Source organism: Anomaloglossus baeobatrachus, chromosome 9 (genome assembly GCF_048569485.1).
Source record: "Anomaloglossus baeobatrachus isolate aAnoBae1 chromosome 9, aAnoBae1.hap1, whole genome shotgun sequence".
NCBI lineage: Eukaryota > Metazoa > Chordata > Amphibia > Anura > Aromobatidae > Anomaloglossus > Anomaloglossus baeobatrachus.
Window position 1 is genome coordinate 76,463,706 of NC_134361.1, and position 27,472 is coordinate 76,491,177.

At 51.7% G+C, this 27,472-nt stretch overlaps 1 protein-coding gene across 6 annotated transcripts in view; it reads left to right on the forward strand.

The window, feature by feature from the left end:
- Positions 1–6,072: 6,072 nt before the first annotated feature.
- MTMR1 (myotubularin related protein 1) overlaps positions 6,073–27,472 on the forward strand; it is a 122,433-nt gene continuing 101,033 nt past the window's right edge. For 3 of the 6 annotated variants that reach the window (XM_075323798.1, XM_075323799.1, XM_075323801.1), the window contains exons 1-2: positions 6,074–6,387; positions 24,935–25,040. In XM_075323798.1, coding sequence (XP_075179913.1) covers positions 6,242–6,387; positions 24,935–25,040 — 252 coding nt within the window. In that variant the 5' untranslated portion in view covers positions 6,074–6,241. Of the gene's footprint in view, positions 6,388–24,934; positions 25,041–26,250; positions 26,275–27,472 lie in introns of all 6 variants that reach the window. The other 3 variants (XM_075323796.1, XM_075323797.1, XM_075323800.1) reach the window with 2 other exon arrangements.

Consider the following 27,472-nt stretch of genomic DNA (forward strand, 5'->3'; position numbering starts at 1 on the left):
AGAGGTCGACGTCCCTCGACAGGAACGTTTCCCTGTCAAGAGCAGCCAAAACCTCCCTTCAGTGGTGGCTTCTTCCCACTTCTTTGTCGAAGGGAAAATCCTTCCTGCCCCCATCCTGGGCTGTGGTCACAACAGACGCGAGCCTGTCAGGGTGGGGAGCGGTCTTCCTCCACCACAGGGCTCAGGGAACCTGGACTCCGACAGAGTCCTCCCTGCAGATCAACGTTCTGGAGATAAGGGCAGTGTATCTAGCCCTAAAAGCGTTCCAGCGGTGGCTGGAGGGCAGGCAGATCCGAATACAGTCGGACAACGCCACGGCGGTTGCATACATAAACCACCAGGGCGGCACACGCAGTCGTCAAGCCTTCCAAGAAGTTCGGCGGATTCTGCTGTGGACGGAAGACACAGCCTCCACCATCTCCGCAGTTCACATCCCGGGCGTAGAAAACTGGGAAGCAGACTTTCTCAGTCGCCAGGGCATGGACGCAGGGGAATGGTCTCTTCACCCGGACGTGTTTCAAGAGATCTGTTGCCGCTGGGGAACGCCGGACGTCGATCTAATGGCGTCTCGGCACAACAACAAAGTCCCGGCATTCATGGCACGGTCTCAGGATCACAGGGCGCTGGCGGCAGATACGTTAGTTCAGGACTGGTCGCAGTTTCGACTACCCTATGTATTTCCCCCTCTGGCACTTCTGCCCAGAGTGTTACGCAAGATCAGGTCCGACTGCAGGCGCGCCATCCTCGTCGCTCCAGACTGGCCGAGGAGGTCGTGGTACTCGGATCTGTGGCACCTCACGGTGGGGCAACCGTGGGCACTCCCAGACCGACCAGACTTGCTGTCTCAAGGGCCATTTTTCCATCTGAATTCTGCGGCCCTCAACCTGACTGTGTGGCCATTGAGTCTTGGCTCCTAGCCTCATCAGGTTTATCTCAAGATGTCATTGCCACCATGAGACAGGCCAGGAAATCAACGTCCGCCAAGATCTACCACAGGACTTGGAAGATCTTCTTAGCCTGGTGCTCGGATAGGGGTTTTGCTCCCTGGCCGTTTGTATTGCCCACTTTTCTTTCCTTTCTTCAATCAGGATTGGACAAGGGTTTGTCTCTTGCCTCTCTCAAGGGACAAGTGTCGGCGCTTTCAGTGTTTTTTCAAAAGCGTCTAGCCAGACTCTCGCAGGTCCGCACGTTCCTGCAGGGAGTTTGCCACATAGTCCCACCTTACAAGCGTCCGCTAGAACCCTGGGATCTTAACAAGGTGCTGACGGCTCTCCAGAAGCCACCTTTCGAGCCGATGCGGGAGATCTCTCTATCTCGCCTTTCACAGAAAGTGGCCTTCCTAGTGGCAGTCACTTCACTTAGGAGAGTGTCTGAGCTAGCAGCGCTGTCATGCAAAGTCCCCTTCCTGGTCTTTCACCAGGATAAGGTGGTCCTGCGTCCGGTCCCGGAATTTCTCCCCAAGGTGGTATCCTCTTTTCATCTCAATCAGGATATCTCCTTGCCTTCTTTTTGCCCTCATCCAGTTCACCAATGTGAAAAGGATTTGCACTTGTTAGACCTCGTGAGAGCACTCAGAATCTACATTTCTCGCACGGCGCCCCTGCGCCGTTCGGATGCGCTCTTTGTCGCTGGCCAGCGCAAGGGGTCTCAGGCTTCCAAGTCAACCTTGGCTAGGTGGATCAAGGAACCGATTCTTGAAGCCTACCGTTCATCGGGGCTTCAGATTCCTTCAGGGCTTAAAGCCCATTCTACCAGGGCCGTAGGCGCGTCCTGGGCTTTGCGGCACCAGGCTATGGCTCAGCAGGTGTGTCAGGCGGCTACCTGGTCGAGTCTGCACACCTTCACTAAACACTATCAGGTGCATGCCTATGCTTCGGCAGAGGCTAGCCTAGGTAGGCAAGTCCTTCAGGCGGCAATTGCTCACCTGTAAGAGGGGGCCGGTTTCCGGCTCTTTTTATCGAGGTATTCTGTTACCCACCCAGGGATTGCTTTTGGACATCCCAATTGTCTGGGTCTCCCAATGGAGCGACAAAGAAGAAGGGAATTTTGTTTACTTACCGTAAATTCCTTTTCTTCTAGCTCCTATTGGGAGACCCAGCACCCGCCCCTGTTCCCTTCGGGCTGTTGTTTTTTTGTGTACACATGTTGTTCATGTTGAATTGTTCTTTTGGTTCATGGTTTCAGTTCTCCGAACATCCTTCGGATTGAATTTAGCCTAGACCAATTTATAAGTTTCCTCCTTCCTGCTTTGGCACCAAAACTGAGGGGCCCGTGATGCACGGGAGGGTGTATAGCAGAGGGGAGGGGTTACACTTTTTAAAGTGTAATTACTTTGTGTGGCCTCCAGAGGCAGAAGCTATACACCCCAATTGTCTGGGTCTCCCAATAGGAGCTAGAAGAAAAGGAATTTACGGTAAGTAAACAAAATTCCCTTCTTTTTTTTTTTTGTCGCAGTTCAATCTTTTGTTTGTTTAAGCAGCAGGACCCTTATCATTACAGGACTAGAAGCACACATGCAGTCCAGCACGCCCCTTCCTCTGTACATTGACAGGGAGGTGTCAATTTCTATAGAGAGCCTGGTGTGGGCTGGACAGCTCCTTGGACTCCCTGCTACATGGCTAAACCTAAAAATTCGGATTGTGTCAGAACAGCTGTTCCCAGTAATCTAAGTGACACACTGTTGGATTCAGGATCTCTTTGCCTATATCATGCTGCTGTCAGATGAGGAAGTGAAAACCTGCTGACAGATTCTTTATATACTGTAATAAGTGTGAAGTATATTTTAATCCAGATCTATGCAGCAGATTTTGTCTTGTTTATGCCCTTATTATATACAGCTATTTAAATAAGGCTGTAACAACGATTTGTAGAAGGGTCATTGTAGCTGTAAGTCCTGACCTCGTTTGACCGAAGTAACCTGAGTAGAAGTGGATTGAGATGAGCGAACATTAATACTAACATTGTAATAAAATTTGATGGCCTCTTTTCATTAAAAGGAATCTGTTAGTTGGTACAATCCTCATAAGCCGTCTATATGGGCATGTAGGTCAGAGGACAGTGAATAAAGTGATACTGTGCTATCTGCAATACGATGTCTTATTCCAGAGAAATCCACATATATGTAAATGAGCTGTTAAGATCTCTGGGCCGGACATAGATCTCCCCGAGAGTCTGCCCTAGAGCTTCTTTTATGCCTCCTTCACACATCCGTGTGTCCGTTATGTGTGACATCCGTTTTGACATGTACCGGAGACACTGACACATTAAAATCAAAGGCTTTTTGCACTCGTGTGTGTTTTCACATGGACAGTGTGTCCATGTGGAGCATACGTGTCAGTGTGCTCCACACGTAGACAAGTCCGTTTTTTTCTCCGGCAGCACGGATGTCACACGGATCACACACTGATGTGATCCGTGTGACATCAGTGTGACACGTACCGGAGAAAGCCAAGATTCTGCTACAGAAAATGCTTTTCTATACTCTCCTGTCTCCACCACTGCTGTCACTTGCTTTCAATCTCCGCTCATTGCATTATTCACTTTACCTTGTATACTTTATTAAATTTTAAGGGGTTTACAATAACAGGGGAGGGGGTAATTGAAGTATTCACTTTACCTTGGACCCGGAAGCAGCAGCAGTGCCGGACACCGCAGTACCATGGACAGATAAGTAAAGAAACTCATGCTGCCCATGTGCTATACGGCTGTCACACAGCACACTGACCGCACATGCTGAACACACACACACACACACACACACACACACACACACACACACACACACACACCCCCCACAGACCGTGCAAAACGTGTGTATTTTGCATGGCCATGTGAATGTACCGCCCCGGGGCTCGGCCGGCTGCCGAGCTGTTCGGATCCATGCTCATCGGTGGCTCGAGCTCCTCCTGGACCCGGGGGTCACGTCGCTCTGAAGAGAAGCTGGCACTACGTGTAGGGACTTTGGTGGGGAGGTTCACGGCCGAGGCCGTGGGGTTTAGGGGTGTAGGTTTGTGACGCCACTCACTGGTTGTGGTGAATGTGGACACCACCGCTGCCGTTAACTAGGTTCCCGGGGACGGTGTTTTGCAGCCTGGTGTTGACCCCTCCGTGGGCAGGGGGTGTTGGTCCTGGGGCCCGGTGGTTGTGAGGTGCGGGCAGAATGGTGTGGTGCAGTGCACGGCCCGAGGGCACTGTTGTACTCACTATGACAGATACACCGGAGTCTCTGGTAAACCAAAAAGGATGGTGGTCGGTGCCCGCAGCCGGCTGTGCTTTGCCCCTTTCTCAGGTTGGTGGTTCCCGCCTTTCTCCTACACCTCTGTGGTAGAACTTGACTGCCTATGCTTCAGCAACGGAAGTCCGCTCCCTGGCTTTATGTGTGTCGGGGAACCCGTTTGCCCACAGGCACTGGCCCATGGGATCTCTCTGCCTGTGCGGTGGCTTTCTATCCCCCTCGGTGGGCTGTTGCCGTCTTTCGGGTCTTGGGAAGGGAAAAGGACCTAAGGTCCAGACCTCAATCGGTGAATTCGACGTGGTCCAGTGGCTTCTGGACCTCGTTCTGGGTCTGAGTACCCCTCCTGGTGCTCCGGTTTCCAGTTGGCTCCCCGGTTCGGTACCAGCGGGCCACTACCCTGTCCCGGTCCCTTACGGTTCCACCAGCCGTCATCCCGGCTCCTGCAGGCGGCAACCACCGTCTGCCTCCTTGCCACGGTACCAGGGCTACGACCCCGGCACCGGTCAGTGTTGTCGCTGCAGACCTGACACCTCAGGCCTGCTGCACTTGAACTAGAACTCCACTCCAGTTGACTGAACTGTCTGAACTCTCTGTTTGTTTCCTGTCTCAGGCTCTCTGGACTCCGGTGGGCGTGGCCAACTGCAGGGGATTCTACCTGTGACTACCTGGCTAGAAAGAGGCCTTAGATGAAGTGTGAGACATGTAATGACTGACAGTCTGCTCTCATCATCAACATGAAAGAAAGCCTGGAACACAAAAAGCGCAAATAGGGTCTTATCCGAGTGAGACACCAAAGGTGACGCCTACAATATGCTACAAAAACGCAGGTAAAAAAAACGCAGTGTGTGAACATAGCCTAAGGCTATGTTCACAAACTGCATTTTTTTCCCCTGCGTTTTTGGCCAGTTTTTGCTGCAGAAATTTCTTGTAACCTTTCTGCAGACATTCCCCAGCAAAACCTATGGGAAAAAAAAAATTTGCTGTGCACACACTGCGTTTTTTTTCTTAAGAAAATCTACTGAAAGAATTTTCTTAAGAAAAAGAATGAGCATGTCACTTCTCTTCTGCAGCTAACTGCGTTAGTTACTATAGATAATGGCACAATAACGCAGGGAGCAGCAACCAGCGGCAAAAACGCACCAAAAATGCACCAAATCGCGGTGAAAACGCAGGTGCGTTTTTCATGTGTTTTTTTTAACGCAGGTGCGCTATTCCTTCATTCTCAAGAAATTTTCTTGAGAAATCCTTTTTCTAGTGTGCATATAGCCTAAGAAGCATTGATGATGAAATGATTAATGCCGCCGCGCTTCCGTGTACAAAAAGGCAATCCCAGGATCACTTGAAGAGGATTTGTGTAACGCGTTTTGAAGATACATCTCCATCAGTGAAACTCTTGATTTTGTCTGAAGATGAAATCTCTGAAACGCGTTTCCACATGTTTTAGGCTATAACAGTCCAATAGAGCCACTTTACACAGTGCTTAGATGTTGCTCCAGGCCTCATTTATCACCACTGTAACCCACAGCAACCAATTAGAGCACAACTTTCAATTATCCAGAGCAGTGCAAGAAATGAAAGTTGTGTGCTGATTGGCTGCTATGTGCAACAAAGTGTTACACTAGACGGCTGTGATAATTGGGGCTTGGTGTCCTGTGGTGCGCTCTCACACTGCAGTACAGAGTCACAGTAATGGAGGAAAGGTGTCTGAATGGGTACTCGGGTGGTCACTCGCCGAGATTTGGCAGTGCGGTTGCCGCAGTGCACTATGGGTCTCGGCTGATCGTCCCTAGGACTCAGCGCCGCAGTGCATTGTGGGTTGCGGTGCGCTGCCGCGGTGCATGCTGGGCTCTGCAGGGTGACAGCGGGGACGTCAGAGTGAACCCCCTCCCCTCCATCACAGCAGGAAGCCGGCAGGAAGCGAGGCCTCCAATCCGGCCCTTCCTGAGAGATAAGCGGCTCAGCTGCGTCCCGAGCATCCGGAGGAGGCGGAGGAGGAAGGGAAGAGCCATGGATAAAGTGCCGGGGCTGGAGACTGCGGGGGGAGGCGGCACCGCCGGAGCGTCTGCTGCTAGGAAACCTCCGCGACCTGCAGCCCCGCCGTCACTGCCCTCATTGCCCGGCTCCCGGCAGGCCAGTGTGGAGACCCTGGACAGGTACGTGTGCCCGGGGCTGCATGGGATGGTGGTCACTAGATGGTGGGCTGTGGGCACTGTGGATGGATGGTGGGCTGTGGGCACTGTGGGTGGTGGGCTGTGGGCACTGTGGATGGTGGGCTGTGTGCCTGTGGCTGGATGGTGGGCACTGTGGATTGTGGGCGGTGGGCATTGTGGATGGATGGTGGGCTGTGGGCACTGTGGATGGTGGGCTGTGTGCCTGTGGCTGGATGGTGGGCTGTGGGCACTGTGGATGGTGGGCTGTGTGCCTGTGGCTGGATGGTGGGCTGTGGGTGGTGGGCTGTGGGCACTGTGGATGGTGGGCTGTGTGCCTGTGGCTGGATGGTGGGCACTGTGGATGGTGGGCATTGTGGATGGTGGGCTGTGGGCACTGTGGCTGGATGGTGGGCACTGTGGATGGTGGGCTGTGGGCACTGTGGCTGGATGGTGGGCCCTGTGGATGGTGGGCTGTGGGCACTGTGGCTGGATGGTGGGCTGTGGGCACTGTGGCTGGATGGTGGGCACTGTGGATTGTGGGCTGTGTGGCTGGATAGTGGGCCCTGTGGATGGTAGGCTGTGGGCACTGTGGCTGGATGGTGGGCACTGTGGCTGGATGATGGGCACTGTGGATTGTGGGCTGTGTGGCTGGATAGTGGGCCCTGTGGATGGTGGGCTGTGGGCACTGTGGCTGGATGGTGGGCACTGTGGATTGTGGGCTGTGTGGCTGGATAGTGGGCCCTGTGGATGGAGGGCTGTGGGCACTGTGGCTGGATGGTGGGCCCTGTGGATGGTGGGCATTGTGGATGGTGGGCTGTGGGCACTGTGGCTGGATGGTGGGCACTGTGGATGGTGGGCTGTGGGCACTGTGGCTGGATGGTGGGCCCTGTGGATGGTGGGCTGTGGGCACTGTGGCTGGATGGTGGGCTGTGGGCACTGTGGCTGGATGGTGGGCACTGTGGCTGGATGGTAGGCACTGTGGATTGTGGGCTGTGTGGCTGGATAGTGGGCTCTGTGGATGGTAGGCTGTGGGCACTGTGGCTGGATGGTGGGCACTGTGGATTGTGGGCTGTGTGGCTGGATAGTGGGCCCTGTGGATGGTGGGCTGTGGGCACTGTGGCTGGATGGTGGGCACTGTGGATTGTGGGCTGGATAGTGGGCCCTGTGGATGGAGGGCTGTGTGCCTGTGGCTGGATGGTGGGCTGTGGGCACTGTGGATGGTGGGCTGTGTGCCTGTGGCTGGATGGTGGGCTGTGGGTGGTGGGCTGTGGGCACTGTGGATGGTGGGCTGTGTGCCTGTGGCTGGATGGTGGGCACTGTGGATGGTGGGCATTGTGGATGGTGGGCTGTGGGCACTGTGGCTGGATGGTGGGCACTGTGGATGGTGGGCTGTGGGCACTGTGGCTGGATGGTGGGCACTGTGGATGGTGGGCTGTGGGCACTGTGGCTGGATGGTGGGCCCTGTGGATGGTGGGCTGTGGGCACTGTGGCTGGATGGTGGGCTGTGGGCACTGTGGCTGGATGGTGGGCACTGTGGCTGGATGGTGGGCACTGTGGATTGTGGGCTGTGTGGCTGGATAGTGGGCCCTGTGGATGGTAGGCTGTGGGCACTGTGGCTGGATGGTGGGCACTGTGGCTGGATGGTGGGCACTGTGGATTGTGGGCTGTGTGGCTGGATAGTGGGCCCTGTGGATGGTAGGCTGTGGGCACTGTGGCTGGATGGTGGGCACTGTGGCTGGATGGTGGGCACTGTGGATTGTGGGCTGTGTGGCTGGATAGTGGGCCCTGTGGATGGTGGGCTGTGGGCACTGTGGCTGGATGGTGGGCACTGTGGATTGTGGGCTGTGTGGCTGGATAGTGGGCCCTGTGGATGGAGGGCTGTGGGCACTGTGGCTGGATGGTGGGCCCTGTGGATGGTGGGCTGTGGGCACTGTGGCTGGATGGTGGGCTGTGGGCACTGTGGCTGGATGGTGGGCTGTGGGCACTGTGGCTGGATGGTGGGCCCTGTGGATGGTGGGCTGTGGGCACTGTGGCTGGATGGTGGGCCCTGTGGATGGTGGGCTGTGTGCCTGTGGCTGGATGGTGAGCACTGTGGATGGTGGGCTGTGTGCCTGTGGCTGGATGGTGGGCAGTGCGCCTGTGGCTGGATGGTGGGCACTGTGGATGGTGGGCTGTGTGCCTGTGGCTGGATGGTGAGCACTGTGGATGGTGGGCTGTGGGCACTGTGGCTAGATGGTGAGCACTGTGGATGGTGGGCTGTGGGCATTGTGGATGGTGGGCTGTGGGCACTGTGGCTGGATGGTGGGCACTGTGGATGGTGGGCTGGGGGCACTGTGGCTGGATGGTGGGCACTGTGGCTGGATGGTGGGCACTGTGGATGGTGGGCTGTGGGCACTGTGGATGGTGGGCTGTGGGCACTGTGGCTGGATGGTGGGCACTGTGGATGGTGGGCTGTGTGGCTGGATGGTGGGCCCTGTGGATGGTGGGCTGTGGGCACTGTGGATGGTGGGCTGTGGGCATTGTGGATGGTGGGCTGTGGGCACTGTGGCTGGATGGTGGGCACTGTGGATGGTGGGCTGTGGGCACTGTGGCTGGATGGTGGGCACTGTGGATGGTGGGCTGTGTGGCTGGATAGTGGGCCCTGTGGATGGTGGGCTGTGGGCACTGTGGCTGGATGGTGGGCCCTGTGGATGGTGAGCTGTGGGCACTGTGGCTGGATGGTGGGCACTATGGATGGTGGGCTGTGTGCCTGTGGCTGGATGGTGAGCACTGTGGATGGTGGGCTGTGTGGCTGTGGCTGGATGGTGGGCACTGTGGATGGTGGGCTGTGGGCACTGGCTGGATGGTGAGCACTGTGGATGGTGGGCTGTGCGCCTGTGGCTGGACAGGGGTGCTCTATGCTTGGGGGGCTGGATGGTGGGCACTGTGGCTGGATGGTGGGCACTGTGGATGGTGGGCTGTGTGCCTGTGGCTGGATGGTGGGCTGTGGGCACTGTGGCTGGATGGTGGGCACTGTGGATGGTGGGCTGTGTGCCTGTGGCTGGATGGTGGGCTGTGGGCACTGTGGCTGGATGGTGGGCACTGTGGATGGTGGGCTGTGTACCTGTGGCTGGATGGTGGGCTGTGTGCCTGTGGCTGGATGGTGGGCACTGTGGATGGTGGGCTGTGGGCACTGTGGCTGGATGGTGAGCACTGTGGATGGTGGGCTGTGTGCCTGTGGCTGGATGGTGGGCTGTGTGCCTGTGGCTGGATGGTGGGCACTGTGGATGGTGGGCTGTGGGCACTGTGGCTGGATGGTGAGCACTGTGGATGGTGGGCTGTGCGCCTGTGGCTGGACAGGGGTGCTCTATGCTTGGGGGGCTGGATGGTGGGTCTTCTGTGGGCTAATAACGGTATTGACAGGCATGTGTAGCTCTTCTGGTTCGGGCACTTTAAGGCTGTGTTCCCACGATCAGTGTTTTTTGAGTTTTTGATTCTGTATAATTTCTGCTCTTTAGATTAGTTACATTTTTTCTTTTTTCATTGCGCTTTTTATGTGCGTTTTTTATTTACGTGCACTGTTCTCACATTTTGGCTTAGCATTTTTGTCTGTTTGGTGTGTCATGCTTTAAATAAAGTTGCTCTGTTTTTAAAACTTCATAGTATTGACTTTTTTAAGTGCAAATTACATGTGTTTTTGATGTGTATGCACCGCGGTAATACACTAATAATCCATGCGTGTTTTTTTACCTGTTGAATCTCTTTAGGACAATTCTGTGAGTAGCGCTCACTGTGGGTGGGTACTTTTTTATGGTGTTTTGCTGAATGTTTTCAGGGATGTCAGAAGATGAGATTTCGGTGCTCCTGTCCGATACTGGCAGGAATCCACCATATCTGTGGGCTTATGGCCCTGCAGGAGGAGACTTTGCGGGATATACCGTAGATGGAAACGGGGATCCCTGGTTTGAAAGTAAGAAACCACCTGAACTGTCATTTCTGTCCCAACTGCAGCCCGGAATGTAACATCAGCAATAAGGCTCTGTGCGCACTGGGAAATGGAATTTTCTTGAGAAAATTCCGCATCCTCTCAAAGATTACCGCACCCGCGGTAAAAAAACCGCGGGAAACCGCACCCGAAAACCGCATGCGGTTTGCCGCGGCTTTACCGCGGTATTATTCGCGGTATTGCCGCGGTTTTGCCGCGTGCGGGTTGGGATGTGCTTTATTGCATTCAATGCAATAAAGCACATTGAAGAAAAAAAAACAAAAAAAAAAACAAACATTTAATTCTGATAGTAGATAGACAGAAGAATAGATAGAGGGATAGATAGATAGATAGATAGATAGACAGAAGAATAGATAGAGGGATAGATAGATAGATAGAGGGATAGACAGATCGCTGCATTTCCCACGGTCGGCAGTGAGTTCACATTACCGGCCGTGGGAAATGACCGATAATTACCTCTGCTGTCTGCTGCATTCAGCCTGTCTGTGACAGTCGCGGCTGGATGGAAGCAGTGCAGGACGTCGGAGCCGGAGCTGTGGATGTCAGAGCGGTGGATTACGCCGGAGCTTTGGTGCGGGAGGGGTTAATAAAATGGTGAACGAGGCTTGTTGGTTTTATTTAAAATAAAGGATTTTTCGGTGTCTGTGTTTTTTTCACTTTACTTACGGGTTGATCATGTCAGCTGTCACATAGACGCTGCCATGATCAAGCCTGGGGTTAATGGCGGTGGTCCCCCATCACCATTAACCCCTTGTATTACCTTGTCACCACTGCTACACGGTGGCAAGAAGAGCCGAGGACACGCCGGCAGTGCCGCATAATGGATGCGACAGTGCCGGGGCAGCTGCGGCTGATATTCTCGGCTGCGGGAGGGGGAGTGAGGCGGGGGACATTACCCCTGCCCCTCTCCCTCCCCAGCCTGAGGATACCGGGCCGCCGCTGTGTGCTTACCTCGGCTGGAAGGTAAATATGCAGCGGAGCCCACGTTCTTTTTTTTCTATATTTCCGTTTTCTTTCTATGTGTGTTCTATGTGTCTGTGTCTATGTGATCTATGTCTGTGATGTGTTCTGTGTCTGATGTGTGTGTTTACTCTGCACGACTTCCTGTTCCTGTAATGACATCACTTCCCTGCAAAACCGCAAGCAAGTGATGCACATTACCGGAGGTAAACCGCAAAATACCGCAGGGAATAACGCAGGAAAACGCAGTGAACCGCACAGAATTTGCTGCCTGCGTTATTCCCTGCGGGATTTCATGATTAACATTGAGTCAATGGAGTGAAATCCCGCAGCGATGTGCGGAAAAGAAGTGACATGCACTTGTTTTTGCTGCGGGATTCCCGCAGCAAAACATGCAGCTGTCAAATTCCGCCCAGTGCGCACAGGATTTTTTTTCTCCATAGGATTTGCTGGTGATTCACTGCAGAGATGTTATGAACATTTTCTGCAGCGAAACATGCAGCAAATCCGCGGCAAAATCCGCGAAAAATCCGGTAAGTGCGCACATAGTCTAATAAGGCCGGGCCCAGAACAGGGGGCTCCGGGGTATGCTCACTGAGAATGGTGTGACCCCGGATTTACACTGCAGAAATGTGAGCAGACTGTGGATTTCTGCTGCTGATCCGCAGAAGGTTTTAGTCTCATTCAATGGGGCTTTTCTGCTTAGCACAATATGTCAGTTTGTCCATGCAGAAGCTGCAACCTCACAATCACATTGATTTGTGTGTGTGTATTCTCAATTCATTGGGGACACATGCGCCGTGCAGATTGAGAATGTGGGGCAGGAATAACAGCTGTGTCCTCCCACTGAAGCAATTTAGAAGAGTAGATATTGGGCACACAGTGTAAAGTCTTGTTGCCTTCATTGAGGGACACCACTCATGGTTGCTATATCCTCCAAGGAAGGCTACAATATATGTAATATATATTATAATTTATTTTTTTAGTGAGTGCCCAATATCACTTTTTTCTTAGTTTTCTTTTTACCTATGAAACATTTTCGCAATAGATTTTCAGTAGAAATATATTGCATTCTTCAGTACATAGTAGACTGCAGAAAAAGTTGAAGGGAACCTGACATTTGGTTCCTGCTACCTGAACCATACACAGCAGGCATTGGACACCAGCTGCATTGTTGTAGCCGTGCTTGTTTTAGGGTACTTTCACACTTGCGTTCAGCGGAGTCCGTCACTATGGAGAATAGCGCAGTCCGTTAACGCACTGCGCTGTTCTCCGTAGACTTGTATGGACAACGCACTGTTATGCAACTCAGCTGAGCGACCGGCCGCCGGCATGTGAGAGCGCTCAGCTGAGCGAGCGACCGCCCCCCGGCATGTGAGAGCGCTCAGCTGAGCGAGCAACCGCCCCCCGGCATGTGAGAGCGCTCAGCTGAGCGAGCGACCGCCCCCCGGCATGTGAGAGCGCTCAGCTGAGCGAGCAACCGCCCCCCGGCATGTGAGAGCGCTCAGCTGAGCGAGCGACCGCCCCCCGGCATGTGAGAGCGCTCAGCTGAGCGAGCAACCGCCCCCCGGCATGTGAGAGCGCTCAGCTGAGCGAGCAACCGCCCCCCGGCATGTGAGAGCGCTCAGCTGAGCGAGCGACCGCCCCCCGGCATGTGAGAGCGCTCAGCTGAGTGAGCGACCGCCCGCCGGCATGTGAGAGCGCTCAGCTTATTGTTCACAATAGTCTGCTGCCAGTAAACTGTAAAGAATGAAAAAAAAAAAAGCTTTCCGTTGTTTTGTACGATCCGTTGCATCCGTTGTGTGATGGATGCGTTGCATATAATGGCACAACGCAATGCTATGGATACCGTTCAACGCAAGTGTGAAAGTAGCCTTACTCTGAAACACTGCAGCGTCTAATAGAAAACATGCTTTGAAAACACATCTGACAACTGTATTGGATGACCGGTCGGAGGCCAGGCAGTGGCAGCTTCTCCCCACTCAGCTCCCTTTAACACGCTATGCATACACATGTGGTGAGACCTGTCAGTGTACTCTAGCTGGGTGGGTGAAAGTGTCCGGAGACCTGTCAGTATAGGGGAGAAGGTTGGGTGGATGTGTCTGGAGACCTGTCAGTCTAGGACAGCAGCGTGGGTGGGAGTGTCTGGATACCTGTCAGTATAGAGAAGCAGGGTAGGTGTACAGAGACCTTTCAGTTTAGGGGAGCTGGGTAGGTGGAAGTGTCCGGAGACCTGTCGCTCTAGGGGAGCGGGGCGAGTGGAAGTGTCCGGAGACCTGTCGCTCTAGGAGAGCGGGGCGGGTGGAAGTGTCCGGAGACCTATCTCTCTACGGGAGCGGGGCGGGTGGAAGTGTCCAGAGACCTGTCGCTCTAGGGGAGCGGGGCGGGTGGAAGTGTCCGGAGACCTGTCGCTCTAGGGGAGCGGGGCGGGTGGAAGTGTCTGGAGACCTGTCTCTCTAGGGGGGCGGGTGGAAGTGTCTGGAGACCTGTCTCTCTAGGGGAGCGGGGCGGGTGGAAGTGTCTGGAGACCTGTCTCTCTAGGGGAGCGGGGCGGGTGGAAGTGTCTGGAGACCTGTCTCTCTCTAGGGGAGCGGGGCGGGTGGAAGTGTCTGGAGACCTGTCTCTCTAGGGGAGCGGGGCGGGTGGAAGTGTCTGGACACCTGTCTCTCTAGGGGAGCGGGGCGGGTGGAAGTGTCCGGAGACCTGTCGCTCTAGGGGAGCGGGGCGGGTGGAAGTGTCCGGAGACCTGTCGCTCTAGGGGAGCGGGGCGGGTGGAAGTGTCCGGAGACCTGTCGCTCTAGGGGAGCGGGGCGGGTGGAAGTGTCCGGAGACCTGTCGCTCTAGGGGAGCGGGGCGGGTGGAAGTGTCCGGAGACCTGTCGCTCTAGGGGAGCGGGGCGGGTGGAAGTGTCCGGAGACCTGTCGCTCTAGGGGAGCGGGGCGGGTGGAAGTGTCCGGAGACCTGTCGCTCTAGGGGAGCGGGGCGGGTGGAAGTGTCCGGAGACCTGTCGCTCTAGGGGAGCGGGGCGGGTGGAAGTGTCCGGAGACCTGTCGCTCTAGGGGAGCGGGGCGGGTGGAAGTGTCCGGAGACCTGTCGCTCTAGGGGAGCGGGGCGGGTGGAAGTGTCCGGAGACCTGTCGCTCTAGGGGAGCGGGGCGGGTGGAAGTGTCCGGAGACCTGTCGCTCTAGGGGAGCGGGGCGGGTGGAAGTGTCCGGAGACCTGTCGCTCTAGGGGAGCGGGGCGGGTGGAAGTGTCCGGAGACCTGTCGCTCTAGGGGAGCGGGGCGGGTGGAAGTGTCCGGAGACCTGTCGCTCTAGGGGAGCGGGGCGGGTGGAAGTGTCCGGAGACCTGTCGCTCTAGGGGAGCGGGGCGGGTGGAAGTGTCCGGAGACCTGTCGCTCTAGGGGAGCGGGGCGGGTGGAAGTGTCTGGAGACCTGTCTCTCTAGGGGGGCGGGTGGAAGTGTCTGGAGACCTGTCTCTCTAGGGGGGCGGGTGGAAGTGTCTGGAGACCTGTCGCTCTAGGGGAGCGGGGCGGGTGGAAGTGTCTGGAGAACTCTTTCTAGGGGAGCGGGGCGGGTGGAAGTGTCCGGAGAGCTGCCTTTTAGGCTAGTTATCGAAGGTTTATGTTTCCTGTCTAGCTTTTTCTAGGTGCATTTTCTCTAAAAATCCAATCCCATGGTGCAAAAACCGTATTTCCGTTACATATTTGTGGAAATTCCACTGTTTTACAATGCCAGCAAAGTGCATGAGGTTTTAAGAATTTCTGTGCAAATGCCGTTAAATTTCTCCATAGAGTAAAGAGACCAGCGCTATGGCTACTTTATGGTGCGGATTTCAACAATTTAGCCATCAGTGCAGTGAGCGCTGTCCACCCTCCTCTTCTCTATGGATAAAAAATTAAACAAGGGAGCGCATGTGAAGGGTTTGGAAGATAGCGGTGAGGAGGAGAAAAAGAATCTCCGCTAATACAGCTTTTTGAAAAATACTTTTTAAATATCTTTTATTAGCTTTTATATTATTGTTGAAGGGTTGGATGTGATACATTAAGGGTAAACATTTCAATTAATTTGGTGTTGACCAATGGAATCGCACCTGTCCCTTTAAATAGTACTCTCCACATTCCGTTTTATATCCACCTGATGACGATATTGTGTATATCGAAACGCGTTGTGGCTGATGGAAAACAAGAAATTCTAAAAAAAAAAATTAATCTAATACTGTGGCCTCCTTAGCGCTCTATCAGACCGTGCTTCTATACTTTACTCCTCTTCTCTATGACATCCACAGCAGTAAATAGACCGTGTTGAGGATGACTTGTGGGAATGTATCCACCTCTGATTCCTGCTGCTTGTGGTTTTTCCGCTGGAATCTTGCGACTGGTTCCCTATAACATATAATCTGTCAGCGAGCGCCTTCTGATTGGCTTTTATTTTCTTTTGAACCATTTTTGTGATGCTGATTTCTGCATGTTAGTGTGATGACTATTTTTTAAAAATTTTGAAAAACGAAAATGAAACCCCCTACATTCGAGGAACAATTGCATTCAAATGACATTTAGTATCATCAAATTTGTAAAATATTCAAAAAAGTTTCCCCTCTTTTTTCATTTCAAAATTTAAAAAAAAACAAACGATTTTTCGTGTTTTAATTTTTTGAAGATTCTGGAATGATTTAGGATATTCAGGAATAATTTAGAACATCTAGAATAAGAATAATCTAGTGAAAAAAAAATGACATTTTTAATTGTTACCCATTAAAAATTTATATTTAACGTTTTAAGAGTTATATCTAGCCTTACAAACGTGCTATAAGAAGAGCTGAAAGAATTGAAAAGCATGTGGTACATTTGGAGTCAGGCAGCCATCTTGGATACTAGAAAGTGAATTTTACTGTGAATACGTTTTTTAATTTAAAAAGTGTATATGAAGTGACTAAGTGATAAAATTATCGTAATAGTGTAAATGTTTATAGACTTTAAGTAATATTGGGAAAGAAAATAAGAAAGTAAATGTTGATATGAAAGAGTGCGTACAGGGGTAGGTCTGGTAGTTCAGTGAAAGATATAAAAAGAAAATGAGACAAATATTGCAACACTTTCTCAGTTATTTGATGTCACCAATGTTAATGGAGAATGGAAAAACTCGGAGGATAAAGAGCTCTACCTGAGGCAAGATGAGAGTGGAGGCAAGGTTGGTTATTCGACGCTCAAACAAGCTCCTTTGGAATCCATTCATCCAAGAAAACGAATCCGACTATCAATATTTCAAGCTCAAGCCAGAACTTCGCAATCGCAACCCACACATGATACTGTCTCTCAATCTTTACCCGAGACTCCAAAGCCAACCTCTTCCACGTCGTCTTCTCCTGAATGCACACCGAAATACAACAGCGAGTTTACTGGTACTGAAAAACAACATTTCTACACATAAAGCAAATAAAGTGCTTGCAACCATTGCTGAACAAGGTCATGATGTACCGGTTCCAAGTCAGTCGGGTGTCTGGAGACGAATAATCTCCAGAAGGACAGAAAATGAAAACCAAAATTTTTGAAAAACTTCAAAGCAAAGATCCCTATTGTCTCCACTTCGATGGTAAAAGAATCCAAGGGGAAGAGTATCAAGTAGTTCTGCTGAAAAATACCACAACCGAAATCAAACTCTGTATTCTGAAATGTGAGTGGTTCTGCCACGGCCATTCACAAGGAACTACATCAGCTAATTGATGAATACGACGCTTGGGAAAATATTCGCATGATAATCTGCGACACGGCAGCAGTAAATACTGGTCGTTTGAACGGGATTGTAACGCTGATACAGGATGATGTCTTGAGAAAGGGCTTTCAGAAGCCACAATACATTGGCTGTCAACACCATGTACTCAAATAGGTACAAGGCACTCTCAAGGGTTAATTTTCATATAATTTATTCCAAAATAGTCTTAAACATGCGACGTTTCAGCCACTAGGTGGCCTTCATCAGACAACTGGTATCATAAACTGGCCAAGATTGGAGTGTCAAGGCAACGGTGTCCACCGCTATGCTGCGTGTACTCGACCTCCTACTGAAGCACGTCATGAATTTCCTTATTCCAGAGTCAACGAAGAAACCAGAACTCAATTATTTCTTCATTGACAAATTAACAGAAAACTATGCCTCACTTCAGATTGATTACCACCAAGTTGCAACAGATGATGTCAACACAGGCGAGAATCCTGGATGACGAGATGATTTCAAGTTCTTATATGAACTATGTCAGGCATATCGTCATTACAAAACAACATCACGTTGGCCTCGAATCAGTTGGAAGAAACTCCCAAACCTGCACATGGCAAGATGGAACTCGCGAGCTGTATATGCTGTTATAGCATTTTTTCTGATACCAGAGTGTCACCGCGTCCTCGGTATAGCATGCGACTTCATCTGCTATGAATGGGCAAATGCCTGGTTCCAGTCGCAACACTACAAAGAAGCGTCCTTCAATGAACTGTTAACCTCACCAAGACAAAGTGCAAGAAGGCAATTAAGTGTTTGAAGGCGCACTGGTTGGTCAAGGAGTCATTAATTGACATTCCCAGATCTAACCAAAATGCTTAACGTGCTGTAAAACTGATGGAGGAACTACATGCCAAATCGAAAAAATTTGAATTTTTGAATCTAAAATTCATAGGAAAATTTTTTTAAACTTCTTTTGTACATATTGTACTTATAATTAACTGTTTTATACAGTGTTTGTTAAAAAACAAATAATAAAAGTTGCTTAGTTATTACTATTATCGTTTCAATAATGCAAAATTGCATGTCCTTTTTTGGGGAAAAAAATAATTTTTGCCTGATTTTCATTTGAATGAAAGGGGGAACTTTTTTTTAAAAAAACAAAAAAAAGCAATACCGTATTTTTCCGCTTTATAAGACGCACTTTTCCTCCCAAAAATTTGAGAGGAAAATGGGGGGTGCGTCTTATAAAGCGAATATAGCAGTACCTGGGGGTCCTGTCTGTGCGGTGATCGGGCGGCCGGGTGCCTGTGGCTGCGTGCAAGCGGCCGGGTACCTGTGCTTGCGTGCGGTGGCAGCCGGGTACCCGTGGCTGTGTGCGGGCGGCAGTCGGGTGCTGTGTGCGGGCAGCGGCCGGGTGTTGTGTGTGGGCGGCGGCTGTGTGCAGGCAGCGGTCGGCGGCCGGGTGCTGTGTGCGGGCGGCGGCTGTGTCCAGGTGGCGGTCGGCGGCCGGGTGCTGTGTGCGGGCGGCGGCTGTGTCCAGGTGGCGGTCGGCGGCCGGGTGCTGTGTGCGGGCGGCGGCTGTGTCCAGGTGGCGGTCGGCGGCCGGGTGCTGTGTGTGGGCGGCGGCTGTGTGCAGGCGGCGGTCGGCGGCCGGGTGCTGTGTGCGGGCGGCGGCTGTTTCCAGGTGGCGGTCGGCGGCCGGGTGCTGTGTGCGGGTGGCGGCTGTGTCCAGGCGGCGGTCGGGTGCTGTGTGCGGGCGGCGGCTGTGTCCAGGCGGTGGCCGGGTGCTGTGTGCGGGCGGCGGCTGTGTCCAGGCGGCGGTCGGCGGCCGGGTGCTGTGTCCAGGCGGTGGTCGGCGGCCGGGTGCTGTGTGCGGGCGGCGGCTGTGTCCAGGTGGCGGTCGGCAGCCGGGTGCTGTGTGCGGGCGGCGGCTGTGTGCGGGCGGCGGCTGTGTGCAGTCGGCGGCCGGGTGCTGTGTGCGGGCGGCGGCTGTGTCCAGGTGGCGGCCGGGTGCTGTGTGCGGGTGGCGGCTGTGTCCAGGCGGCGGTCGGGTGCTGTGTGCGGGCGGCGGCTGTGTCCAGGCGGCGGTCGGCGGCCGGGTGCTGTGTGCGGGCAGCGGCTGTGTCCAGGCGGCGGTCGGCGGCCGGGTGCTGTGTCCAGGCGGTGGTCGGCGGCCGGGTGCTGTGTGCGGGCGGCGGCTGTGTCCAGGCGGCGGTCGGCGGCTGGGTGCTGTGTGCAGGCGGCGGTCGGCGGCCGGGTGCTGTGTCCAGGCGGCGGCTGTGTCCAGGCGGCGGTCGGCAGCCGGGTGCTGTGTGCGGGCGGCGGCTGTGTCCAGGCGGCCGGGTGCTGTGTGCGGGCGGCGGCTGTGTCCAGTCGGCGGCCGGGTGCTGTGTGCGGGCGGAGGCTGTGTCCAGGCGGCGGTCGGTGGCTGGGTGCTGTGTGCAGGCAGCGGTCGGCGGCTGTGTGCAGGAGGCGGTCGGCGGCTGTGTGCGGGCAGCGGCCGGGTGCTGTGTGCGGGTAGCGGCCGGGTGCCTGTGCGGGCGGAAGATGGCTGCCGCCCGCATGCAAGCACAGGTACCCGGCCGCTTGCTCGCAGGGTGGGCGGCCAGCCTGCTGGCTGCCACTCTGTGCTTGCGGGGCGGGCGGCTGTGCAGCAACTTAACCAGTTTGTCCACAGTCCCAGTTTCAAATGGTGGCAGCGGGCGCGTGCGCAGATGGAGCCCTTGGATGAGAGCTTCATCTGCGCAGGCGCCATTATTTGAACCGGGACCGCGGACACTCACTGCAGCGGCTTGCTGCATGACTCACCCGCCGTCGCCGACGCTGCTGCTGCCGCCGCCGCCACCACCACCATGGGCCCCGCGGCTCCTACCACCATGGATCCCCCGGCTCCTGCCACCCCGGACGCCGCTGCCACTGACCCGCCGTGCCTGCCAGCAAATCCGCTGCCTCCTGTGACCCCGCTTCACCACTACTGCTGCCTCCCTCCGGTAAGAGAACACCGGATTATAAGATGGACCCCATTTTTTTTTTTACCTTTTTTTACCTTTTTTTTTATTGCTAAGCTTGGGGTGCGTCTTATAATCCGGTGCGTCTTATAAAGCGAAAAATACGGTACTTATTCTTAAATTACCCATAAAAATTCCTCGATTGCACATGGCTTCATAAAAAAAAAAAATTGTCATTACACTAATGCATGTACTGGTCTGTGTGAGGATCGTTGGATGTTTATTCATCATCCTTCCTAAATCTGTTATTTGTAGTGTGGGATATATTTATATTGATTTCTTTCGGTTTCCCTTCCCATCTGCTGTGTATGTTTTATAGAAATGTGCTCCATTAACCCCTCTCCTCCTCGAGCGGTAATAATCCAAAGCAATTAGCGGGTCATGCCTAGCCCAAACTTGTTTCCTAGCTTTATTAATGTGGTGTTAAATATGGAGGCCTTGTATGTTTTATCTGAAATTCGGCAGTTTTTAAAGGGAACCTGTCATCAGAAATTTGGCTTTCAACCTAAATGTTTCCCCCTCTGCAGCTCCTGGGCTGCATTCTAGCAAGGTTTCTATACTTTTTGTGCCCCCTTTTAAACCAAAATAAATACTTTATAAAGTTGTACCTTTTGGTATGAAAATCTTGTAAATTCTCCATGGGGGCGGGCCGTCTGGTGTTCGTTGCCGTCCCTTACGCTGTCCCCCCACGCTCCAAATCATCCCTCAGGACGTTGCCCACTGCGCCCGAGGTCCCGTGCACGCCGGGACACCTGGTGACGTGGTCGCAGGCTTGAGAGTATGGGCGGCGCTGTGATTGCATCGCAAGTGCCCGCCCATACTCTCGTGGCCGCGCTCTCCCCTCTGTACGTCGTTCAGATCCTTTCCGCTTCTCCTGTGCTGTGCTGCTCCGCTCCTCCCATCTATTTCCTGCTGCAGGGTACGATGGGAAGGAGGTCATTTGGCCGGCGCAGAACGCTGGAGGAAGAGGGGAAAGTGCGGTCACGAGGTTATGGGCGGCACTTGCTGATGACACTCACAGCACCGCCCATAACCTCGTGCCTGCGCAAAACGTCACCAGCGGTCACACGTGCACGCAGTGCACAGTCCCGCTACAGTCCCACAGCGCATGCGCGGGACCTCGTGCGCCCAGGGGCGGCGTCCTGAGGTTTGAAATTCAGCATTTGGGGGCGGCGTAAATCGGCAGGAGGACAGTAACGGACACCAGGCAGCCCGCCCCCATGGATAATTTACGAAATTTACATACGAAAAGTGTTTATTTTGGTATAAAAGGGGCCAGAAAAACTAGAGGAACCTTGCTGGAATGCAGCCCAGGAGCTGCAGAAGGGGAAACTTTTAGGTTTATAGCTAAATTTCTGATGACAGGTTCCCTTTTAAAGGAAAGCATACTCTGAAAATGTGGCCAGGGACTGTCTCTGATGACTAGTCCGAGGCCAGTTTCTGGCTGCCAGTAGCAGAGTGGACTAGTCATCGAATACTCATTTCAAAGCATGTAACGCATTGCACAGCTGAAAATAAAATGAGAAAATATTCTTTTATTGTGCCCGTTACATTACTTCTTTTCCAGGATAATTTCTTCCTTTACTCTAAAGGTCAATGTCAGGGAGAGGTGGAGTGATCCGGGCATGAGCGATTTCTTTCCCTTCTTTCCTAGGACGGTCCTGAATGCTTCTGACAAGGGAGATTTCAGTTCCAACTATTATATGGTTATAGCAACAAATTTCTCCGGCCAAACCCCATGTAAGACTGAAGGATTACTGAAATGTCACCCGTCCTGATACCGGATTTCCATTAGCTGTCACTGCTCAGCTGTGCGAGGTTTGTCAAAGCTTTCAACACACACAAGGAAAAGGTTTCTGTATCATGTAGATGAAATAATAGGACGAGATTAGTTTGAAAAGTCATGGAATTTACAGATTTAAAAATAGTTTATATAATTATAGAATTTTTTAATTTTGTGCAAAACTGCACAAGAATTGAGAATTTTCCTAGATTACTATGGTCGGGTAACGTAAAACTACTGCACTGGGGCTCTAATATTTAGTTCTGTGGCCACCTGCAGCCAGTACCAGCAAAGCTGACTCTTAAAGGCAACCGGTCACCAGATGTGGCGACTATAAGCTGCGGCCACCACCAGTGGGCTCTTGTATACAACATTCTAACATGCAGTATATAAGAGAACATGTATAGAATGTAAAAAGCGCTTTATAATACTCACCTAAGGTGCGGTGAACACTTGTTGATGGGTGTTTCCGTTCTCCGGTACCAGCGCCGCCTCTTTCGGCCATTTTTGTTCTCCTTCTGAAGCCAGGGTGCATGACGCGTCCTACGTCATCCACATTAGCCGGCCTTGAGGTTCTGTGCATGCGCACTACAATACTTTGATCTGCCCTGCTCAGGACGCGTCATGCTCCCAGGCTTCAGAAGGATGAGGACAAAGATGGCCGACAAAGGAGGCGTTGGAACCGGAGAATGGAGATACCCATCCGACCAGTCTGCACCGCCCCTTAGGTGAGTATTATAAAGTCATTTTACGTTCTACACAGCGGCCTGGGCTCTTAAGCATGTTAGAATGCTGTATATAAGAGCCCACTGGTGGTGGCTGCAGCTTATAGTCGATAAATCTGGTGACAGGTTCCCTTAAAAGCGCCACTCCTTTTTCACCGTTGGAGTGGCCGCCCCTGATATTACAGGTGCACACCGCTGCCTTCATTTTTTTTGTCGCTGCTCTGGTCCCTTGGTGCCATCTTGTGCTTTTAACTTTTAATTGACCAGAAGTTACATCACAAGCTTCCCATACATCTCTGAGGCTCTCATAGACTTGTATTGAGTTATTATTATTATTATAGCGTCATTTATTCCATGGTGCTTTACATGTGAAAAGGAGTACACATTATAGGGACAAGTACAATAATCATAAACAAAACAAGGCACAGACAGGTACTGGAGGATAGAGGTCCCTGTCCACGAGGGCTCACAGTCTACAGGGGTGGATGAGGATCCAGTAGGTGAGGATAAAGCTGGTCGTGCGGCGCTGTATTAGACTGAGGGTTACGGCAGGTTGTAGGCTTGTCAGAAGGGGGTGGGTCTTCAGGTTCCTTTTGAAACTTGTCAAGGTAGGCTAGAGTCTGATATGTTGTGGCAGAGCATTCCAGAGTATGGGGGAGGCACGTGAGAAATCTTGGTTGCGATGGTGGGAAGAGGAGATGAGAGGAGAGTAAAGAAGGCGATCTTGTGAGTATCTGAGGTTGCGTGCAGGTAACTACCGGGAGACTAGGTCAGATAAGTAGGGAGGAGACAGGTTGTGGATGGCTTTGTAGGTCATGGTTAGGGTTTGAATCTCCGGCGCTCTCCAAGAAACACTAGAGTTGCCGGCAGGTCACAAATCACAGAAGATCGACCGGACCAACGCTGGGAAAAGATGAAGACACCGGAAGGGGAGTATAATATAGTAGACTTAGGTTTGCTTCAGCACCGCTCCAATGGGAAATTAAACGAAACCGAAAAACCTCGCTGTAGTGGTTCTTCAACGTAATCTCATCATCTGGCTGTGTTTGTCTTTTTTTTGTTTGTGCTCAAATTGGCGTGTGTGTATGTAAAGTAGTAGCCTATCCATTTTGGTTCCAGATATGCACTTTTTTTGGTGCAGATTTTCCATGCTTTTTAAAGCGTACTCTAAGGGGTATGTGCGCCGAATCCGTCGAAAAATGTTTGTCCACTGGACGGAGACTACGTCCACAGTAACGTTTTTTGTGTACATCAAAAAAACGAACAGTGACGGATCCATCACCATCCGTCGTTTGGTAGAGTGGAAGCCTATGGGCGCAGGATCCATTGTTATCCGTCAAATTACAGAATCCGGTGACTGATTCCGTTTTTTTTAACTGAGCATGCTCCAATTATTTAGCCCTATTTAGTCGGATCCATCGAAAAACTGATCCGTCGCATCAGTTTAGCCACAATCTGTGACTGATTTGTTGAGAACATGGATTGTGACTGATGGCAAAAAACTGAAAGGGGCCTAACAGTCTGAGTGTGTGCCACTGAAATGGGAAGCAAATTTAGGCGGAGAGCTATACATCCACCTTCCTGGTAGTGTAAGATTGCATTGTTTTTTTGTTTATTTTTGCAATGAAAAATGTGCAGCATCAAAAACTCATGGGAACATCACATCCAGATCAATGCCTATCTACAGCTTCAGTTTCTCTTATGCTGCTTTCACACTTATGTTGAACGGCATCCGTTGCATTGTGTTGTGTGACAGATGCAACTGATGCGTTGCATATAGTGGCACAACGGATGCAATGGATCGTACAAAATAACGCAATCCGTTAGTTTTTTTTTTTTTTTTCCCCTTGACTTTACACATCTGGGCATGCGCAGTTGTGTAAAGACAGATGTGTTAACGGAATCCGCTACCATAGGTGTCCATTATAAAAACGGACGCCGACAGAATCCTTCAGGTTGCGTTTTTTTGACACTCCGCCAAGCGCAGAAAAACGCTGCATGCAGCGTTCCATCCGCCAGGCGGATGCAACGCAGCGTCGGCTGACGGTTGCAACGCAAGGCTATCCGTAGCTAATAGAAGTCTATGAGGAAGAAAACTGTTTCCTTCAACGGTTACCGTAATTCCTCAAGGCGGCGTATAGCAACGGATGCCGTTCAACACAAGTGTGTAAGCAGCCTTATGGTTTCTGGCATCTGCACCTTCCTAACCATAAAGGAAAAAAAAAAATCCCAGAATCGGGATCATTTTGTTTCCTCCATTACACAATAGGTTCTTAGGTTCTCGTGTCTTGATGTCATGGAGACAATGCTGCTTAAGAGGATTGTGATATAACCTGCCGGGGCTTATCGGAGGTCTCTGCCTTCTTTTCTTGCAGTCCTACCGGATCACACGTTGAATGGTGCAAGCAGCTGATTGCGGCCACGATATCCAGTCAGATTTCTGGTTCTGTGCCCCCTGAAAATGTTTCTCGAGATTACAGGGTGAGTGACACTAAACTATAGACAATTGATGTATTGTCTGTGATCAGACTTTATTATTATATTGTATTCTTATGTTTATTTTTGTACGTTATTTGTGACCTTTCCAGGTGCCCATTTACAGTACAAAGCCTGGTGGGCCAAGCATTAATGTCTGGCACTACATGTATAGACTATAGCACCTTTGTGCCTGTGAGACCACATTATGGCAAACCCTCAGTTAAAGGGCACCTGTCAGTAGATTTGGGGACTATAAGCTGCGGCCACCACCAGTGAGCTCCTATATACAGCATTCTAACATGCCGCTGTGTAGAACGTAAAAATCACTTTATAATACTTATCTAACTGTCACTGTGGTGCAGATGGGTCAGAGGGGTGTCTCGATTCTTTGTGACCGGCGTCTCCTCTTTTGGCCACCTTTGTTGTCCTTCTTCTGAAGCCGCGGTGCATGACGCGTCCTACGTCATCCACACTCGCCAGCATTTAGGTCCTGCGCAGGCGCACTTTGATCTGCCCTATGCAGGGCAGATCAAAGTATTGTAGTGCGCCTGCGCGGGACTGGCGATTGTGTATGACGTAAGACGTGTCATGCACACAGGCTTCAGAAGGAGGACGAAAATGGCCGAAAGAGGAGGCGCCGGCACCGGAGAATGGAGACGCCCATAGAACCCAACTCCACCGTACCGACCATAAGTCGGTAAGTATTATAAAGTGATTTTTACGTTCTACACAGTGGCCTGGGCTCTTATATACAGGATGTTAGAATGCTGTATATAGGAGCCCACTGATGGTGGCCGCAGCTTATAGGTCCCAAATCTGCTGACAGGTTCCCTTTAATCATTACTAGGACATTTGGGCATGCTCGGCCGAACAGACCAGTAGAACCGTTTATTTTGCCTCCAACCTCCCAACAGCCGTGTTTTTGTTTTTTTTTATCAGCCATCCTGGCACGTCATTATTGTGGCGTAATGCGTGTCTCCACACCAGGCTGGCTAATGTAGAGCCGCGGATGTCGGGACGTAGACGGCCGTTCTCACTGCTCACGTCAGTCACTTGGCCACTTGACTGGGTCCTGCGACCTGGTCTACACTAACCACATAATGTATATGGAAATGTCTGACTCGATTGTGCATAGATTTATTACATAGCGCTGCTACGTTCATGTGACGGCTCCAGGAGTACTTGGTCTTGACGTTGTTGTGCATTTTAACAGGTCTACAAGAGGCCCGATATAAGGGTAAGATATGTCTGGTGTCCAGCAAGTCGGCCTCTCGCCTGTTTTGTCCACTATTATGTGCCTCGTGTTCAAGATTGTATGTTTGTTTTTTTTTCTTAATTATTGAGTATCAAAATCTCTATCTGGAACATTTACCGAGCACATGATGTAATCTGACATGGGCGGAACAGATCCTACATGTTATAATTTATTTATTTTTTTTTTTTGTCCATTTGGAGATCTTAATGCTCGTCTCACAATTTGTCTTGTGCTGTGGTCACATATTTCAGGTCACGCTTGTGTTTTTGCTTCCCGTGCTTTGTTTGGCTGTTCTGGTGTCTCACCGGTTTTGTGCCCGTGCACTGCATTACGTGGGGAGAAGAGATCACACGGATAGTGTGCAGTGTCTTCTGCTTATGTGTGATGAGCTACAGAGAAGGCTTTTGTATCCATGTCTTGTTGTTTAGAGAAACTAATTGTTTAATAACTAATGGTAGAATACATGGACATGCCAGGTCATCAGAAAGGGAGGCACTCCTTGTAGCCACGCTTTGCTCTGATGAGTAGACCCAAGATGGACTCATTAATGTGGAATTCCCTAATACAGTACTTGGCAATTAATATTTAATAAAAAAAACCACAATGGACAGTTATGACCAAGGTTGCCAAGGTGCAAAGATCTAGATTGCTCCTTATTCCATGACTATATTCAGGAGGCACAGCTTATTGCCCGATCACTGTTCATTCAAAATGTGTGGGGCAGACAAAAATGGCCAAGTGATGCTCTTTGTGCCAACCCCATAGACTTAAAGGGATTGACTGTAGACTTTTGTCCCAAGCCTGCACAATCTATGTGACTGCAGATTGCTGAATTGTGACCGCGTGATGCAGTCATGATTCCCCGGTATTCCCGTTTGCATGTGATTGGTCACATTACTGCAAGTATGCAGATTGTTAAAAAAAAACAAAACAAAACACCATTTACCTACAGATATGAAGTTAATCTACAGGATAATAGTGTTATCAAGCTGCCCAGCGCCACACTTGGAGCCCCACTGCCGGGAAGAAATTTAATCAAATTCTTTCCAGCAGCCTTGGGCTTTCAGTTACCCCTGGTAGTGACTGACAGCCGACACTAATGCTGAGCCGGCTGTCAGCCGATGCCGGACATGTGCTTACAACCGCCACTCCCTATGCGCAGAGCAGTGATTGACTGAAA